General features: G+C 51.4%; 2 protein-coding genes across 2 annotated transcripts in view; one reads left to right on the plus strand and one right to left on the minus strand.

Annotated features, from left to right (window-relative positions):
* xaf1 (XIAP associated factor 1) overlaps positions 1–12,722 on the plus strand; it is a 34,106-nt gene extending 21,384 nt beyond the window's left edge. Inside the window, exons 8-9 of the mRNA XM_072469992.1 lie at positions 4,614–4,692; positions 9,654–12,722. Of these exons, the coding sequence (XP_072326093.1) occupies positions 4,614–4,691 (78 nt within the window). The 3' untranslated portion in view covers position 4,692; positions 9,654–12,722. The remainder of the gene's footprint in view (positions 1–4,613; positions 4,693–9,653) is intronic.
* Positions 12,723–18,437: 5,715 nt separating this feature from the next.
* Positions 18,438–20,795, minus strand: part of tekt1 (tektin 1) — a 95,736-nt gene continuing 93,378 nt past the window's right edge. The window contains exons 6-7 of the mRNA XM_072469993.1: positions 20,119–20,315; positions 18,438–18,778 (exon numbers count right to left, since the gene is read on the minus strand). Of these exons, the coding sequence (XP_072326094.1) occupies positions 18,619–18,778; positions 20,119–20,315 (357 nt within the window). The 3' untranslated portion in view covers positions 18,438–18,618. The remainder of the gene's footprint in view (positions 18,779–20,118; positions 20,316–20,795) is intronic.

The raw sequence follows: 20,795 nt of genomic DNA on the forward strand, positions 1-20,795 counted from the left end.
TTTCGTGGAACCCATTTTTGCCAACCTTCGCGACCCACGCCGGCCGACCTTCGCGACCCACGCCGGCCGACCTGAGCGGCCCACGCCGGCCGACCTTCGCGGCCCACGCCGGCCGACCTGAGCGGCCCACGCCGGCCGACCTGAGCGGCCCACGCCGGCCGACCTGAGCGGCCCACGCCGGCCGACCTGAGCGGCCCACGCCGGCCGACCTGAGCGGCCCACGCCGGCCGACCTGAGCGGCCCACGCCGGCCGACCTGAGCGGCCCACCATTTTCTCTTACCTTGTTTGCTGCTGATAAAAATGGAGGAAATGGTTTTGGGTCCCTTCGGCCCTCGTACTCGCTCCTCCAGTGGAATCTGTTGGATGAAGGTGAAGCCTTCCGGTGTCGGAAAGTATGGAGTCTCCATCTGTCCAAAGTTCTGCATTTTCTTGTTCCTATAAAATTTTATCAAATAAACCCCCCCCCCCTCCCCTCCCCCGAACTTGTAAAAAAAAACAAAATAAAATGAGTAAAATAAAAGAAAAAAATGAATAAAATAAATGAAAAAAATAAAAATTAAATTAATAAAATAAAGGAATAAAATCCACTACGGAACTTGTAAAACAAAAAGCTGCAACCGTTTAAAAAAAATAGCGGCCGCACTGCGCATGCGTGCCCGATAAGCGGGGCATCGCACCGATCATCGTGAGCGCATGCGCAATGCGGCCAAATTTCTTTTTTATAAACCTGTTCGCGGCCGCTTGCCGGCGTTATGAAAAGCCGGCTGCTGCGCGGGGATTTGCGCGATTGGGAGTGCCGGACAACGGCTCCGCGACCCTCCCGACACCCGCCCGCGACCCACGGGTGGGTCGCGCCCCCGACTTTGAAGAACACTGCTCTAAATTTATTTGAAAATGGGGGAGGAAACTTTAATTCATTATTTATACCTCCTGCTAAACATTCCAATGAAGCAATCCAATACAGTTCAAATGCCACTTATAAATAAAGTTACAAACAGTTACTTGCTCCTCTGTGCAGGCCTTTGGACAGAGACACCCTTTCAGGAAAACCTGAAAATCCTTGTCTTGTAAGACTCTACCGTTCAACGTAAGACTGCAAAACTACAGACAGACTTGGCTCCTCCCATTAATAGCATTATCCATTTCTCAAGCATACGGCACTCTCCAGTCCCCTCCCACTAAGATGTTCCCATGGCCTGCTTATCCAGGACTAAACACAACCCCTCATAAATTATCTACAGCCGAGGGAATCGCCTGAATGTAAACCATATTCAATTGGACATCCATATGGAAACAAGTAAGTTGTTAAAATCAATGATTACCTCATTTTTACGACTCCTTGACCACAGCTTCATCAGACACGCTGCCCATACGTATCGTAAACCAGGATTTTTAATAACTTTAACAAATATGAAATATAATATATGTGATAATTTCTTGTATTCATCACACCAGGAAACCAAGAAGACCTTCCTCTGCCTGTGCTTTTCTTCAAAATAGTGGGATATTTCCTGGCAGTTCAGCACTCCCTCAGTACTGACCCTCTGACAGTGCAGCACTCCCTCAGTACTGACCCTCTGACAGTGCAGCACTCCCTCAGTACTGACCCTCTGACAGTGCAGCACTCCCTCAGTACTGACCCCCTGACAGTGCAGCACTCCCTCAGTACTGACCCCCTGACAGTGCAGCACTCCCTCAGTACTGACCCTCTGACAGTGCAGCACTCCCTCAGTACTGACCCTCTGACAGTGCGGCACTCCCTCAGTACTGACCCTCTGACAGTGCGGCCATCCCTCAGTACTGAACCTCTCACAGTGCGGCACTCCCTCAGTACTGACCCTCTGACAGTGCAGCACTCCCTCAGTACTGACCCCCTGACAGTGCAGCATTCCCTCAGTACTGACCCTGTGACAGTACAGCACTCCCTCAGTACTGATCCTCGGACAAAATGACGTCTCAGTACTGACCCTCTGACAGTGCAGCACTCCCTCAGTACTGACCTTCTGACAGTGCGGCACTCCCTCAGTACTGACTCTCTGACAGTGCGGCACTCGCTCAATACTGACCCTCTGACAGTGCAGTACTCCCTCAGTACTGACCCTCTGACAGTGCGGCACTCCCTCAGTACTGACCCTGCGACAGTACAGCACTCCCTCAGTACTGATCCTCGGACAAAATGACGTCACAGTACTGACCCTCTGACAGTGCAGCAATCCCTCAGTACTGACCCTCTGCACTCCCTCAGTACTGACCCTCTGACAGTGCGGCACTCCCTCAGTACTGACCCTCTGCACTCCCTCAGTACTGACCCTCTGACAGTGCGGCACTCCCTCAGTACTGACCCTCTGACAGTGCAGCACTCCCTCAGTACTGACCCTCTGACAGGGCAGCACTCCGTCAGTACTGACCCTCTGACAGGGCAGCACTCCCTCAGTACTGACCCTCTGACAGTGCAGCGCTCCCTCAGTACTGACCCTCTGACAGTGCGGCACTCCCTCAGTACTGACCCTCTGACAGTGCGGCACTCCCTCAGTACTGATCCTCTGACAGTGCAGCACTCCCTCAGTACTGATCCTCTGACAGTGCGGCACTCCCTCAGTACTGACCCTCTGACAGTGCCGCACTCCCTCAGTACTGACCCTGTGACAGTACAGCACTCCCTCAGTACTGATCCTCGGACAAAATGACGTCTCAGTACTGACCCTCTGACAGTGCAGCACTCCCTCAGTACTGACCCTCTGACTTTGCAGCACTCCCTCAGTACTGACCCTCTGACTTTGCAGCACTACCTCAGTACTGGCCCTCTGACAGTGCGGCACTCCCTCAGTACTGACCCTCTGACAGTGCGGCGCTCCCTCAGTACTGACCCTCTGACAGTGTGGCACTCCCTCAGTACTGACCCTCTGCACTCCCTCAGTACTGACCCTCTGACAGTGCGGCACTCCCTCAGTACTGACCCTCTGACAGTGCAGCACTCCGTCAGTACTGACCCTCTGACAGGGCAGCACTCCCTCAGTACTGACCCTCTGACAGTGCGGCACTCCCTCAGTACTGACCCTCTGACAGTGCAGCACTCCCTCAGTACTGACCCCCTGACAGTGCAGCACTCCCTCAGTACTGACCCCCGGACAGTGCAGCACTCCCTCAGTACTGACCCTCTGACAGTGCCGCACTCCCTCAGTACTGACCCTCTGACAGTGCAGCACTCCCTCAGTACTGACCCTCTGACAGTGCGGCACTCGCTCAATACTGACCCTCTGACAGTGCGGCACTCCCTCAGTACTGACCCTCTGACAGTGCCGCACTCCCTCAGTACTGACCCTCTGACAGTGCAGCACTCCCTCAGTACTGAACCTCTGACAGTGCGGCACTCGCTCAATACTGACCCTCTGACAGTGCAGCACTCCCTCAGTACTGACCCTCTGACAGTGCAGCATTCCCTCAGTACTGATCCTGTGACAGTACAGCACTCCCTCAGTACTGATCCTCGGACAAAATGACGTCTCAGTACTGACCCTCTGACAGTGCAGCACTCCCTCAGTACTGACCCTCTGACTTTGCAGCACTCCCTCAGTACTGACCCTCTGACTTTGCAGCACTCCCTCAGTACTGGCCCTCTGACAGTGCGGCACTCCCTCAGTACTGACCCTCTGACAGTGCGGCGCTCCCTCAGTACTGACCCTCTGACAGTGCGGCACTCCCTCAGTACTGACCCTCTCACAGTGCAGCACACCCTCAGTACTGACCCTCTGACAGTACAGCACTCCCTCAGTACTGATCCTCTGACAGTGCGGCGCTCCCTCAGTACTGACCCTCTGACAGTGCGGCACTCCCTCAGTACTGACCCTGTGACAATACAGCACTCCCTGAGTACTGACCCTCTGACAGTGCAGCACTCCCTCAGTACTGACCCTCTGACTGTACAGCACTCCCTCAGTACTGACCCTCTGACAGTGCAGCTCTCCCTCAGTACTGACCCTCTGACAGTGCGGTACTCCCTCAGTACTGACCCTTTGACAGTGCAGCTCTCCCTCAGTACTGACCCTCTGCCAGTGCAGCACTCCCTCAGTACTGACCCTCTGACAGTACAGCACTCCCTGAGTACTGACCCTCTGACAGTGCAGCGCTCCCTCAGTACTGACCCTCTGACTGTACAGCACTCCCTCAGTACTGACCCTCTGACAGTGCAGCTCTCCCTCAGTACTGACCCTCTGACAGTGCGGTACTCCCTCAGTACTGACCCTTTGACAGTGCAGCTCTCCCTCAGTACTGACCCTCTGCCAGTGCAGCACTCCCTCAGTACTGACCCTCTGACAGTGCGGCACTCCCTGAGTACTGACCCTCTGACAGTGCAGCACTCCCTCAGTACTGACCCTTTGACAGTGCGGCACTCCCTCAGTACTGACCCTCTGACAGTGCAGCACTCCCTCAGTACTGACCCTCGGACACTGTGCCGTCTCAGTGCTGTGTTAGGAACTCAATGCTTGATCGGAAGAACATCCATTAACAAAGCGTTTCTCCAGAATGTTTGGGGCAATGATCAGTCTGTCATTACTTGTTTCGCATTCACTTCACATTCATATTCTCATTCTCTCCCTCTCCCTTCCCGAAGATGAAGTGTCGATTTTTTGATCAGCATCGGAAGAATAGAATGCAACAAAACCCGATTAACAAAAGCAACCTCCTTTGAGGTAGGACTGCTCTCTGAATATACGTCGCCTTTGCACACACATTCACGACATCTCATTGGCTGATGATTCCTGGGGTTCCTGTGTGTCCATCCAGCCGGTTTCATGGAGTGATCTCGGAGGTTTGTGTTGCGTCGCTCTCTCTCTCACACCAGCAAACGCAGTGGGAGCAGGTTTATATGCGAGGTATAGACTATTGAGAGCTCAGTATCCACGATAAAAATAACTGGAGTAAATTGTAGAAGTTGATAGAAATGGCAATGGGTAAATGGGGTAAAACCCGAGATGCAATTAAGGCCAATTAGTTCTTAATTACAGAGACTTGGCCTGTGAAGAATAAAATCCAGGATGACTTGGGGAGAGGATTTCCTGAGGAAGATAAAGGCTAGTACATAAGCCCCGATACTTGTTAATTAATAAACTTAAATAAACACTGCCTTGGGTGAATAAACCGTGCTTATTTTTTTTAAAATTTAGAGTACCCAATTCATTTTTTCCAATTAAGGGGCAATTTATCGTGGCCAATCCACCTACCCTGCACGTCTTTGGGTTGTGGGGGCGAAACCCACGCAGACACTGGGAGAATGTGCAAACCCCACACGGACAGTGACCCAGAGCCGGGATTCGAACCCGGGTCCTCGGCGCCGTGAGGCCGCAGTGCTAACCACTGCGCCACCGTGCTTCCCGCACCGTGCTTGTTTTACGTACTGGTCTCGCTAATTGACTACCAGAGGAGACTGTTCAACCGCCTTGGGTCTGTTACACAGGAACAGGAGGAGGCCATTCAGCCCCTCGAGCCTGTTACACAGGAACAGGAAGAGATCCATTTAGCTCACTCAAGCTTCTGGGGAAATGGGTCGAACCCGAGGTGTCCCATCAACCACAGTGTGGAGGAAACCTCGCTTACAGAAAAAGGCAGACATGTCAGAAGCGGCATTTTGAAGGTGGCATCTTCGAATCAGATGCGACTGAGAAACCGGGAGGATTGGATGGGGTCCTGGTGGGATGCAGGGTGTGAGGAGCAATTGTCCAGATAATGGGCAGCACGGTCGCATTGTGGTTAGCACAATTGCTTCACAGCTCCAGGGTCCCAGGTTCGATTCCCCACTGGGTCACTGTCTGTGCGGAGTCTGCACATCCTCCCCGTGTGTGCGTGGGTTTCCTCCGGGTGCTCCGGTTTCCCCCCACAGTCCAAAGATGTGCAGGTTAGGTGGATTGGCCATGATAAATTGCCCTTAGTGTTGGGTGGGGTTACTGGGTTATGGGGATAGGGTGGAGGTGTGGACCTTGCATAGGGTGCTCGTTCTAAGAGCTGGTGCAGATTCAATGGGCCGAATGGCCTCCTTCTGCACTGTAAATTCTATGATTTAATATTCAATTCCCCTCACGATAAACAACATTGCATTTGTCTTCCTAATCACTCGCTGCACCTGCAAACTAACTATTTGTGATTTATGTACCCAGGTCCCTCTGTACCCGGACACCCAGGTCCCCCTCTACCCGGACACCCAGGTCCCTTTTTACCCGGAAACCCAGGTCACTCTGTACCCAGACACCCAGGTCCCTCTGTACCCAGACACCCAGGTCCCTCTGTACCCGGACACCCAGCTCCCTCTCTACCCGGACACCCAGGTCCCTCTGTACCCGGACACCCAGGTCCCTCTCTACCCGGACACCCAGGTCCCTCTGTACCCGGACACCCAGGTCCCTCTGTACCCGGACACCCAGGTCCCTCTCTACCCGGACACCCAGGTCCCTCTCTACCCGGACACCCAGGTCCCTTTTTACCCGGGCACCCAGGTCACTCTGTGCCCGGACACCCAGGTCCCTCTGTACCCAGACACCCAGGTCCCTCTGTACCCAGACACCCAGGTCCCTCTGTACCCAGACACCCAGGTCCCCCTGTACCCGGACACCCACATCCCTCTGTACCCGGACACCCAGGTCCCTCTCTACCCGGACACCCAGGTCCCTCTGTACCCGGACACCCAGGTCCCTCTGTACCCGGACACCCGGATCCCTCTGTACCCGGACACCCAGGTCCCTCTGTACCCGGACACCCAGGTCCCTCTGTACCCGGACACCCAGGTCCCTCTGTACCCAGACACCCAGGTCCCTCTGTACCCGGACACCCAGATCCCTCTGTACCCGGACACCCAGGTCCCTCTGTACCCGGACACCCACGTCCCTCTGTACCCGGCCACCCAGGTCCCTCTGTACCCGGCCACCCAGGTCCCTCTGTACCCGGCCACCCAGCTCCCTCTGTACCCGGCCACCCAGGTCCCTCTGTACCCGGCCACCCAGGTCCCTCTGTACCCGGACACCCAGGCCCCTCTGTACCCGGACACCCAGGTCCCTCTGTACCCGGACACCCAGGTCCCTCTGTACCCGGACACCCAGGTCCCTCTGTACCCGGACACCCAGGTCCCTCTGTACCCGGACACCCAGGTCCCTCTGTACCCGGACACCCAGGTCCCTCTGTACCCGGACACCCAGGTCCCTCTGTACCCGGACACCCAGGTCCCTCTGTACCCGGACACCCAGGTCCCTCTGTACCCGGACACCCAGGTCCCTCTGTACCCGGACACCCAGACCCCTCTGTACCCGGACACCCAGGTCCCTCTGTCCCCGGGCACCCGGACCCCTCTGTACCCGGGCACCCGGATCCCTCTGTACCCGGGCACCCGGACCCCTCTGTCCCCGAGCACCCGGATCCCTCTGTCCCCGGGCACCCGGATCCCTCTGTCCCCGGGCACCCGGATCCCTCTGTCCCCGGGCACCCGGATCCCTCTGTCCCCGGGCACCCGGATCCCTCTGTACCCGGGCACCCGGACCCCTCTGTCCCCGAGCACCCGAACCCCTCTGTCCCCCGGCACCCGAACCCCTCTGTCCCCCGGCACCCGGACCCCTCTGTCCCCCGGCACCTGGACCCCTCTGTCCCCGGGCACCTGGACCCCTCTGTCCCCGGGCACCCGGACCCCTCTGTCCCCGGGCACCCGGACCCCTCTGTCCCCGGGCACCCGGACCCCTCTGTCCCCGGGCACCCGGACCCCTCTGTCCCCGGGCACCCGGACCCCTCTGTCCCCGGGCACCCGGACCCCTCTGTCCCCGGGCACCCGGACCCCTCTGTCCCCGGGCACCCGGACCCCTCTGTCCCCGGGCACCCGGACCCCTCTGTCCCCGGGCACCCGGACCCCTCTGTACCCGGGCACCCGTATCCCTCTGTCCCCCGGCACCCGTATCCCTCTGTCCCCGGGCACCCGGATCCCTCTGTCCCCGGGCACCCGGACCCCTCTGTCCCCGGGCACCCGGATCCCTCTGTCCCCGGGCACCCGGATCCCTCTGTCCCCGGGCACCCGGATCCCTCTGTCCCCGGGCACCCGGATCCCTCTGTCCCCGGGCACCCGGATCCCTCTGTACCTCAGATTTCTGTAATCTTTCCATTTAAATAAGTTGCTGTTTTTTATTGTTCCTGTCCAAGTGAACAAGTTCACATTTTCCCACATTATTCTCCAGTTGCCAAGCCAGTCACCTAATCTCTCGATACCCCTTTGCAGATTCCATGCATCTTCTTTGCAACCGACTGATCTTTGTAGCAACCTTTGGTCCCTTCACCCAAATCATTGATATAAACTGTACGTAGTTGAGTCCTCAGCAGGGACCCTCGGGACACTGCACTCGTCCAATTGTCAACCAGCGAATGACCCCGAGACACTCCGGTCCCTCCGAATACCAACCTTTCCAGAAAGAACATTCTGATCTCCTGAATTTTTGTATCAAATTGGATAACTTCACCCTTGTCTACATTGTACAGCAATCTATTGTGTTCTTGTCCACGCATTTAACCCATCCAAATCTTTTTGCAACATCAGTGTGTCCTCCTCGCAGCTTAAATTCTCTTAGAACTCTGTTTCATCAGTAAAACTCGATGCAATACACTCTCTCTCTCTTCATAGATAGAGGTTAGAAATAGCTGAGGCGCCATAACTGATCCTCACAGTATTTCATTGATTCCAGCCTGAAAATTACCTGTTTATTCCCACTCTTGTTTTCGGTCCGTTAATCAATCCTCCTTGCTAATATATTACCCCCAGTCCCATGAAACCTAATTTGGTGTAATAAACTCTTGGGTGGCAGCTTTTTGAATGCTTTTTGAAAACCCAAGTATACCACACCTACTGACTCCCCTTTATCTACCCTCGTCACATGCTCAAAAGCACTAATCAATTTCACAAACTCAATTTCCTATTTATAAGGAATGCTTTTTTTAAAGTGCCAGTTACCACATTCCTAACAATATATTCCTGCATGTTCCCAGCCACTAATATGAGGTTCGTTGGCCTGCAGTTCCCTGTTTGGCTTCTCCTTTCTATCTTGAATAACATGGTTATATTTGCTGCCTTCCGATCCATGAGGATCATTTCTAGAATCGAAGTAAATCTGGAAGATCACAGCCAATGCACCACTATCTCCAGCTCTTTTAAATCACAGGATGTGGGCCATCAGGTCCTGGGGGTTTGTCAGCTTTTTGTCTTGTTAGTTTTCTGCAGGCCCGATGTCATTACATATGCTGAGTATTCCAGTTCCTCCGTCTCACTGGGCCCTTGGAATGGATCCCGATATTCCCGACCTCCTGTCTTTTCTACCATGAAAACTGATGCTAATCTGTTGTAACCCTTTGATGAAGCCTTGGAATGTTTTATATGTTTAAGACACTGTTCATATAAGTTCAGAATGACTGCCATTTCTTTACTCTTCATTCTGAATTCTCCGTCGTCGTCCCCCTGGGTCCCACATTTACTTCCACTAACCTTTTCCTCTTTGCATACCCGTCTGCAATTTGATTTGATGTTTCTTGCTAGTTTACTGTCCTATTCTATGTGCCTTTAACAATTTCTTGGTCAGCTATTGCTGAATCTGAAAACTGCCCTAAATCAATTACTGACCAATTGATTATTCCCCAGTGTACAACTGTGCGATCTACTCACCGAGTAGAGAACATCACGTGGAGAAGATGTTGATACCACGCCAAAGAAAGATGATGAAAGATCTAATGTTCCAGATTTAGAACTACAACTGTCAAACTGTTCATTATTGCTAATTCTATTTAAAGCTGTTAATGTTGAGCAGATAGATTCTAACTGCCGAGTGTAGCATTGTGCTGCTGGATACAGATCTTGGTCACAATTCCCTACATTCCAATGCTCTCCTGATCACATCCCTGCCTCCATTCTCCATTAGGGCAGCATGGTGGTGCAGTGGTTAGCACTGCTACCTCACGGTGCCGAGGTCCCAGGTTTGGTCCCGGCCCTGGGTCACTGCCCGTGTGGGGTTTGCACGTTCTCCCCATGTCTGTGTGGGTTTCACCCCCACAACCCAAAGATGTGCAGGGTAGGTGGATTGGCCGCGCTAAATTGCCCCTTAATTGGGGGGAAAAAATGAATTGGGCACTCTAAATTTGTAAAATAAACTTTAGTTCATCCAGAACTCTGCTGCACCACACTAACTCGCACTGATTCAGCCATCATCCAGTATCCTCCTGTTCAAATCCCTGCATGACTTTCGCCTCTCCCCATCTCAGCCCAAGTTATCTGTGTTCCTCCAATTCTGGCCTCCGGGATATTCCCCATCTTCCTCACTTCCCCATTCGGTGGCCGGTGCCTTCAGCTGCGGGCTCCTGGGCTCTAAGCCCCAGAGTTCCATCCCTAAACCCTTCTCCTCGAGGATGTTCCTTAAAACTCGCCTTTCCAAACAAGGTTTTTTAGAATCTGTCCCAATCTCACCTCCTGTATCTTCACAACACATTGTGGTTGGTGATGCTGTTGTGAAGTTGCCTTCAAAGTTGTTGTTTGTCATGGGATAATACTGTTGCATTGCTGTAAAGGGTATTAAGTATCAGAAGAGTATTACTGCTGGGCCGGCACATGGCGCAGTGGTTAGCACTGGGACTGCGGCGCTGAGGACCTGGGTTCGAATCCCAGCCCCGGGTCACTGTCCGTGTGGGGTTTGCACATTCTCCCCGTGTCTGCGTGGGTCTTCCCCCCCCCCCCCCCCCCAAAACCCAAAGATGTGCAAGGTAGGTGGATTGGGCGCGCTAAATTGCCCCTTAATCGGAAATATATATATATAATTGCGTACTCTAAATTTATTTTAAAAAGAAGTGTGTTACAGCTGTCTATGTTCAATTTCTAATCCTGTGTAATGAGTAATCCTAAATTCGAGGAAAGCTCCAAATATAACGGTTCCAGTCCCTTCATTACTCAATGGCTCAGACAACAGAGTCCAAAGTGAAATGACACCACGCGGCACTGGAAATCCGTCCATTTCGAGATACCGGTTGCTTGGCAATAATAAAGAAACTTATTCTCTCTGAAGATAAATCAGTCACACCAGGCTGTGACTTTAAGGGACACTGTTTCCTGCAAGCATCAAAATAATGCCCTGCTGCTTACCTTATTTTGTACATGTTTTACAAGTAAATAAATACAAATTGCGAATTTAGCCTGCAACCGTTTGGTTCTCGAGTTATATTTCCGGAGTTGAATTCACAGGTGACGTGGCGGGGAACCCTTCATAGACACCGGCTAATGGGGTTCTTGCACCTCGGGGGACCTCGGGAGGCCCCTGGGATGTTGACCCAAGCAGCCGTTGATGTGGCTGACGGACGGATACCGACACTGATTGGAAAATGGTCAGGACCATGGGTCACCTGCTCAATCTCTTTTTCCTGGGGTTCCAGTTAAACCGGAGAGGCAGCAGAACCACCGACAGATGTTAGCTCTTGATTAACAAGGGGATCAGGGGTTATGGGGAAAAGGCAGGAGAATGGGGATGAGAAAATATCAGCCATGATTGAATGGCGGAGCAGACTCGATGGGCCGAGTGGCCTAATTGTGCTCCTTTGTCTCGTGGTGGTTTCGAGTTCCACTCCAGAGACTTTTAGCTCAAGAATTAAGATGAGTTTCCGAGTACAGTGCTGAGGGATTTCTGCACCGTCAGACAGGCCATTAAACTGAGGCCCTGTCTGCCTTGTGAGGCGGGCATAGAGATTCCCTCCCTCACTGTTGGACAAAGAGCAGCGACATTTCTCCCCGGAGCCCTGCTAAATATTTAACCCAACATCACAAATAAAATTGTCTGGTCGTTATGTGATGAAATTTTTATGTTGATTGTCATATATATAAATGTATCTATCTGTTGCAGTAATGTTATTAAGAGTCTGCGTTAAGGGGCCGCCTGGGAGGAAGTGTGTAGAAGCCAGGTATTTCGAATACAACTAGTATAGGTAAAAGATAGCTGTTTAAGCATAAATGTTGAGCCCCAGTTTTTAATACCCATTTATACAGCATAATTCACTTTTACTGAGGTCCGTTGTTCTGGCAAATGCATATTTTCAAAGACAGTGTGACATTAAAACAGCACAGTTGCAAGATAATTTGACACTGTCTTCTGCTAATTGTCAAGGCCAAGGGATTGAATACACAGCAACATGAAGGCACCATTGTTCACAATGCAGATAACAGCTGGGTCAGAAAAGCTGATGTTGCACATTGAAGATGGACGGCTTGCCATCAAATCAAATGTGTTTGAGTCTAACCCAAACCAATTAGGATTATATTGGGGTGTGATTAGACGACTTAAGACAGATATGAAAGTGTATAACTGAAAAGTTTCTCCCCGCCATTTTAGGGTTTGGTTTTAGTGTTTAGTTTAGTCAGTTTTGTCCTTTATAGTCTCCATTTTAGAGATGTCTTTTGGGGGTTCTGTCAGCCTAACAGTCTGTGTCAGTGATGTTAGTCCACTTTTGACTTTGAGTTTGAGTTTAGCTGAAGATTAGCTTTCTCTCTCTCTTCATGTTTCATTGCCAGACTTTGACCGTTTAAAAGTTACTTTCGAGCTGTCTGCCTAAGCAAAGAAAGATAATGTCTGTAATTCTCTGAAAGCTTCGAATTGTCTACGAATTGCCTTTTAAATGACTTTCAAATTGTAATCAAGCGACTACAAATAAAACAATTCTTTTTGGCACCTGAGAAGTTTATACTGCAAATTTCTGCTGAGTTCCAGTATTCGCAAAGTGCTACTGATAACCGAATAGCAGAGATGATATAAATTCCTTCAACTATACACAGTCGAATAATACAAGGAATCGAACTACTTAACACAGTCTACAAATATTACAAATCTTATAACTTGTCGTATTGCGCCAGGACTTGATTCATCAACTAAGTTTCCCCCAAACTTGGCGTAGTTCGACAGGTTAAGATTCCTATAAATTAAAGATTCCTTCAAAGTGGCAGCGCGGGGAGTGTGACCAGGAGGATCGCCAGTCCCACAAAAAGCTGAGCAACCCCCCCCCCGCCCCCCCCCCCCCGATGCTCATGATGCATGAAGCGTGCGGCTCACGGTTCCCATCCCTGTGTCCCGGCAGGAGAAGTTGGCCCACAGCAGATGGGAGAGGGGCCAGACGGGCAGCAGGGTGCCGGGCGGCAGAGTCCGTCTTCCCCCCCCCCCCCCCACCCCCCCCCCCCCCCCCCCCCCCCCCACGAGGAACGGGCCCTGAAGGTCGCAGGTGCAGCCGAGGACAAATCAGCCTCCGTCATGATTGGCCTCTGGTGAGGATTGACCGACCCCCACCCAGATGTCACGGGTGCTGTTCATGCCAGCTTATTGATCCTTCCCTACCACTGACCACATGTCCATTCTCCCACAGGATGCCTGGCACCGAGGCCAACACTGCCAGGGTGGCGACCTCAGTGGAGAGCCTGGAGCGCAGCGTCGGCACCATGAGTGGAGGTGTCCATGGGTGAGAACCTCGGCAGCATGTCCGAGTGGCCGGGGACGTGTCCTTGACGCAGTTTCTGCAGAGCGTGGCCCAGTCACAGAGGGGGCATCGCTGAGGGCATCAACAACATGGGGGAGCTGCCAGGGCTGGCAGAGCCAGATGATGCAGGGGCATCCGGAGCTCAATCCAGCTGCCCCCCTATCCCGCAGGGCCCAGGAGGAGGGAGCACCAGATGGCAATGGGGTGGCAACAGCATCCTCCAGTTCCCCCATGGGGTCCCACCCCCGACTCCCCTCGCATCCTCTGCCATTCCTCATGTGTTACACCACTCTCTGTGTAAAGAACCGACCTCTGACATCTCCCCTATACCTTTCTCCAATCACCTTAAAATTATGTCCCCTCCTGACAGCCATTTCCACCCTGGGGGAAAGTCTCTGGCTATCCACTCTATCCATGCCTCTCATCACCTTGTACACCTCTATCAAGTCACCTCTCTGCCTTCTTCGCTCCAGTGAGAAAAGCCCTCGCTCCCTCAACCTTTCTTCATAAGACATGCCCTCCAGTCCAGGCAGCATCCTGGTAAATCTCCTCTGCATCCTCTCCAAAGCATCCATATCCTTCCTATAATGAGGCGACCAGAACTGGACACAATATTCCAAGTGTGGTGTAACCAGGGTTTTATAAAGCTGCAGCAAAACCTCGCAGCTCTTAAACTCAATCCCCCTGTTAATGAAAGCAAACACACCATACGCCTTCTTAACAACCCTATCAACCTGGGTGGCAACTTTATCTATGTACGTGGACCCCAAGATCCCTCTGTTCCTCCACACTTCCAAGAATCCTGCCTTTAACCCTGTATTCAGCATTCAAATTCGACCTTTCAAAATGAATCACTTCACACTTATCAAGGTTGAACTCCATCTGCCACTTCTCAGCCCAGCTCTGCATCCTGTCAATGTCCTGCTGTATCCTGCAACAACCCTCAACACTATCTACAACTCCCCCAACCTTCATGTCATCGGCAAACTTACTAACCCATCCTTCCACTTCCTCATCCAAGTCATTTATAAAAACCACAAAGAGCAGAGGTCCCAGAACAGATCCCTGCGGAACACCACAGGTAAGCGACCTCCAGGCAGAATACTTTCTATCCACTACCACTCACTGTCTTCTTTCAGCCAGCCAATTCTGTATCCAGACAGCCAAATTTCCCTGTATCCCACGCCCCCTAACTTTCTGAATGAGCCTACCATGGGGAACCTTATCAAATGCCTTATTGAAATCTGTATACACCACATCCACTGCCCGACCTTCATCAATGTGTCTCGTCACATCCTCAAAGAATTCAATGAGGCTTGTGAGGCATGATCTGCCCTTCACAAAGCCATGCTGACTATCTTTAATCAAACTATGTTTTCCAAATAATCATAAATCCTATCTCTCCGAATCCTTTCCAATATTTTGCTCACCACAGACGTACGACTGACTGGTCTGTAATTCCCAGGGATTTCCCTTTCTTGAACAGGGGAACAACATTCACCTCCCTCCAATCATCCGGTACTACTCCAGTGGAGAGTGAGGACGCAAAGATCATCGCCAATGGTGCAGCAATCTCCTCCCTCGCTTCCTGTAGTAACCTTGGGTAAATCCCGTCAGGCACAGGGGACTTATCTATCCTGATGCTTTTCAAAATCTCCAGCACATCCTCCTTAATATCAACCTGTTCGAGTCTATTAACCTGGTTCACACTGTTCTCATGAGCAACAAGGTCGCTCTCTCTAGTGAATACTGATGCAAAGTATTCATTTAGGGCCTCCCCATCTCCTGAGACTCTCGGCACAAGTTCCCTCCACTATCCCTGATCGGCCCTACTCTCACTCTGATCATCCTCTTATTCCTCACAAGTGTAGAACGCCTTGGGGTTTTCCCTAATCCTTCCCGCCAGGGCTTTTTCATGCCCCCTTCTGTCTCTCCTCAGTCCATTTTTGAGTCCCTTCCTGGCTACCTTACCTCTAGAGCCGAGTCAGATTCTTGCTTCCTCAACCTTACGTAAGCTTCCTTCTTCCTCTTGACTAGAAGCTCCACTTCTCGTCATCCAAGGCTCCTTCACCTTACCATTCCTTCCTCGTCTCAGTGGGACAAAACTATCCAGCACTCGCAGCAAGTGCTCCTGAAACAATCCCCACGTTACTGTTGTGCATTTCCCCAAGAACAATTGTTCACACTTTATGCTCCTCAGCTCCTGCCTAATAGCAGCATAATTTCCCCTCCCCCAATTAAATACCTTCCCATACTGTCTGTTCCTATCCCTCTCCATGACTATGGTCAAGGAGTTGTGGTCACTGTCACCGAAATGCTCTCCCACCGAGACATCTGACACCTGACCTGGTTCGTTGCCGAGCACCAAGTCGAATATGTCCTCCCCCCTAGTCTGCCTATCTACATATTGAGTCAGGAATCCTTCCTGTACACACCTGACTAAATCTGCTCCATCCAAACCATTTGCAGTAAGGAGGTTCCAGTCAATATTAGGGAAGTTGAAGTCACCCATGACAACAACTCTGTTACTTCTGCACTTTTCCAAGATCTGCCGCCCAACCTGTTCCTCTATCTCTCTGCTGCTGTTGGGGGGGTCTATAGAAAACTCCCAATAAAGTGACTGCTCCTTTCTTGTTTCTGACTTCCACCCATACTGACTCAGTAGACAAACCCTCCTCAACTACCTCCTTTTCTGCAGCTGTGATGCACTACCTAATTAACAGTGCCACTCCCCCTCCTCTTTTACCTCCCTCCCTATTCTTCTGAAAACATCTAAACCTCGGAACATCTAACAACCATTCCTGCCTCTGTGAAATCCATGTCTCCGTAATGGCCACAACATTGTAGTTCCAAGTACTGATCCATGCTCTAAGTTCATCTCCCTTATTCCTGACACTCCTTGCATTGAAACAGACACACTTTAACCCATTCCACGGAGTGCAACTTTGCCCTATCAACAGTCTATTCTTCCTCACAGACTCGCTGCATACTATTTCTGCCTGTTCAACAGCTACCCTATCCTCTGATCCATAGCTCTGGTTCCCACCCCCCTGCCAAACTAGTTTAAACCCTCCCAAAGAGCTCGAGCAAACCTCCCACCCAGGTTATTGGTGCCCCTCCAGTTTAGGTGCAATCCGTCCTTCATGTACAGGTCCCACCTTCCCCAGAAGGTATCCCAATGATCCACATATCTGAAGCTTTCCCCCCTGCACCAGCCCTGTAGCCACGTGTTCAGCTGCACTCGCTCTGTTCCTTGCCTCACTTGCACGTGGCACCGATAGCAATCCTGAGATCACTGCTCTGCTTGTCCTGCTCTTTAGCTTCCAACCTAAAATCACTTTTTAGATCCTCATTCCTTTTCTTATCTATGTCGTTGGTGCCTATGTGCACCACGACTTCTGGTTGCTCCCCCGCCCCCTTAAGAATCCTGTAGACTCGATCCGAGACATCCCTGGCCCTGGCACCCGGGAGGCAACATACCTTCCGGGAGTCTCGTTCGCGATCACAGAATCTCCTATCTATTCCCCTAACCATTGAGTCTCCTATCACTATTGCTTTTCTATTCTCCCTCATCCCTTCTGAGCCACAGAACTCAGTGCCAGAGACCTGGCCGCAAGGGCCTTCCCCCGGTAGGTCATCTCCCCCCCTCCCCCCCCCCCCCCCCCCCCCCCAAACAGCATCCAAAACGGTATACTTGATTTGAAGGGGAACGGCCAGGAGGGATCCCTGCACTGTCTAGCCCTTTGTTTTCCTTCCCCTGACTGTAACCCAACTACTCTTGTCCTGTACCTTGGATGTGGCTACCTCCCTGTAACTCTTCTCTATAACCCCCTCTGCCTCCCGGATGATCCAAAGTTCATCCAGCTCCAGTTCCCTAACACGGTCTTTGAGGAGCTGGAGTTGGGTGCACTTCCCGCAGGTATAGTCAGCGGGGACACCGGTGGTATCCCTCATCACCCACATCCTACAGGAGGAGCATGCAACTGGCCTAGCCTCCATCCCCTCTTACCTTACAGAATATAGCTGCCCTGTGGACCAACTGGACCTCCGCCCTCCGACTCTGCTCCCAGTCAGCTGCACTCTCTGTAAACTCCCGGCTCCCTTCATGCTCTTTGAGGAAATGTAGGAAAACAAAATGAAAGGAGCACCTTACTCCCTCCTCACCTAACTCCCTCAGTCACCAAACTCTCACTATAGCACTCAAATGCACCAAATTCAGCAGCACTGTGAGCATAGCAAGGTGTACTAATCGGTGCTCGCATGACCTCTTCCGGGGGAGGTGGTTAGATAGGGAGGGGGGGGTCGCTTCCATTAATGGGAAGGAGATTGGCTTGAATTGGTGATTATTGGTTTCTCGGTGGGCTCCTCATCTCGCCAATGGGAGCGGGCCGCTAACATCACAAACCGATCGGCGCCGTTCCCAAAATAAATAAATCGTATCGAACATCCACAACCCTCGGGCTTTGCGAATTCCGAAAATCCACAACTGTCGGTGAAGAAGCTCCTTATTTGTTCTTGGGATGTTTTTCGCCCTTGAACTGAGTGTCTCGCTCGGCCATTGAAGAGGAGGGCCTTGAAGAGTTAACCTCATCGCTGTGGGGGGTCTGGAGTCACATGTAGGCCAGACAGGGTAGGGACGGCACATTTCACAGTGAAGCAGATGTGTTTTTGTGACAATCGACAAAGGTTTCATGGGCATCTTAGACTTTTAATTCCAGATTTTTATTTTTATTGAATTCAAATTTCACCATCTGTCACCATCAGTCTGCCGTGGTGGGATTTGAACACAGGACCCCAGAGCACCACCCTGGGGTCTTTTGATTACTCGTCTAATGACAATAATACTCCACCACTGCCTCCCCTCAGTCTCAGGATAAATGAAGGACTGTCACTGGGCCCACCCACAAGAACGAAAAGCCATGAAATGTTATTTTAAAAGGATTTATTAATATTTCTGACAGTTATACATAGATACATTAGGAAGGGGTGAAGCCAACCAGCAAAGATAAAGAAATAAAACTAAAACACTTGTGTTATAAAGTGTGATTTATGGTACATGAAAGCATTTTCCTTAAACCGTGCCGACAATCTCTCCGAGCTGTGTGGTCCTAGAAGTGATTGACGGAAATGGAGTTCCTCAGATTCATACACTGAACATCATCAATGTACAAGCTGTTGGTCTTGATTTCAATCTCCTCCTCCAGGGCCAGCTGATTCCGGCGCAAGCCCCTCAGCTCAGCCTCGGCCTCAGCCAGAGTGTCTCGGAGCCTGTGCAGAAAAACAGTCAGCCTCACCGTTATGTTTTAACAAAGTGGGAGATTCCCTCCCCGGACACTTAAACACTGGTCCAATTTAATTCCAACACGGGGTTAGATACAGAGTAAAGCTCCCTCTACACTGTCCTCATCAAACACTCCCAGGACAGGTACAGCACGGGGTTAGATACAGAGTAAAGCTCCCTCTACACTGTCCCCATCAAACACTCCCAGGACAGGTACAGCACGGGGTTAGATACAGAGTAAAGCTCCCTCTACACTGTCCCCATCAAACACTCCCAGGACAGGTACAGCACGGGGTTAGATACAGAGTAAAGCTCCCCCTAAACTATCCCCATCAAACACTCCCAGGACAGGTACAGCACAGGGTTAGATACAGAGTAAAGCTCCCTCTACACTGTCCCCATCAAACACTCCCAGGACAGGTACAGCACGGGGTTAGATACAGAGTAAAGCTCCCTCTACACTGTCCCCATCAAACACTCCCAGGACAGGTACAGCACGGAGTTAGATACAGAGTAAAGCTCCCTCTATACTGTCCCCCATCAAACACTCCCAGGACAGGTACAACACGGGGTTAGATACAGAGTAAAGCTCCCTCTATAAGGCCATAAGAAACAGGAAGAGGGTAAGGCCCCTCAGCCCTTCAAGCCTGCTCTGTTATTTAATAAAATCAAGTCTGATCCAGCACTCACTACAACCACTTTCTGCTTTATCTCCATAACCTTTAATTCCCCCACTGATTAGAAACCTATCCATTTCAGCCTTGAGAACATGTCTCGGCCTCCACAGCTTCCTGGGATAAAATATTCCAAAGATTCGCCGCACTTTGAGAGAAGAAATTCCTCCTGAAATCTATCTTAATTGGGCACGCCCTTATTCTGTGAGCTTTTATTCAGCCTCTCCTTCCATCAAAATTATAACCGCATTCTCATTCTTTCTTCCAAAATAAATAATCGCCCATTTTCCCCACATTGAATTCATCTGTCAATTTTCTGTCCGCTCACTGAGCCCGTCAATATCTCCCTGTAAACTATTGATAGCCTCCGTACAACCTGCCTTCCCTCCCTCTGCAACACAGGAAACATTCGCAGGGCGACGGAGAAAGGGTATAGGAGGGCGGGGCCACTGGGATTGTTCTTTCGGAGAGTCTGAATGACCTCCCTTCTGTGCCATACGATTGTCCCGCCTCCCTATAATGGTCCAGAGCTTGTTACATTTCGCTGCTGTTTTTGCACGATGGGGATCAATGCAAATGTCTCCCTCCCCCTCTGACAGCTCACCCCCCCCCCCAAACCCCCACCTTCAACGCCCCCCCCACCCATAACTCACCTGCTCACATTATCCGTTATCTCTTTCACTTCACTGAGCAGCCGATATTGTGCCGGGTCTCGTACCAGCTCCACGTTCGGCCGTTTAGTCCGCGTGTCCAGGCGTGTCTGAGCCACCATCATGGGCCCTTCCTCGTCCATGATGGCCTTTTTCAGCAGGTCGATGTTCTTCTCCTGCGATGAAATCTCATCCAACACCTGAGGAAGAATGAGCGCCCCGTCATAAACACAAATAGCACTGAACCTCAGAACTGAATAAAATTGTTCAGAACGTGCCTGGATTTCTGTTAATCGACCAGCACTTGGGTTACAACACATCACTTCCCAGTTTGCAAACAACTCCAAACTTGGAAATTTGTTAAACCGACTTCAGGAGGCGAGAGACAGACTGGGGAAATGGGCAAACACACGGCAGATGCAGTTTAACACTGTGAGGCGGGTGAGGGCAATGTGCCGAGAGGGCACACATCAGGTGGCTCTCCTCCCACGAACCTGAAAAATGGGCACTTTTTTGCCCAAAAAACGTCCACAAACAACACAAATCATCCCCACACCACTAACAAGACACACGAGGAAAAGTCGAGGATCAGGAGAACCAGTCGAGGCGGCAGAACTTCCGAATTGTGGGCCTACCGGAGGGGATCGAAGGTAGGAACCCCACAGATTGTGTGTGACCCA

The sequence above is a fragment of the Scyliorhinus torazame genome, chromosome 12 (assembly GCF_047496885.1).
Source record: "Scyliorhinus torazame isolate Kashiwa2021f chromosome 12, sScyTor2.1, whole genome shotgun sequence".
NCBI lineage: Eukaryota > Metazoa > Chordata > Chondrichthyes > Carcharhiniformes > Scyliorhinidae > Scyliorhinus > Scyliorhinus torazame.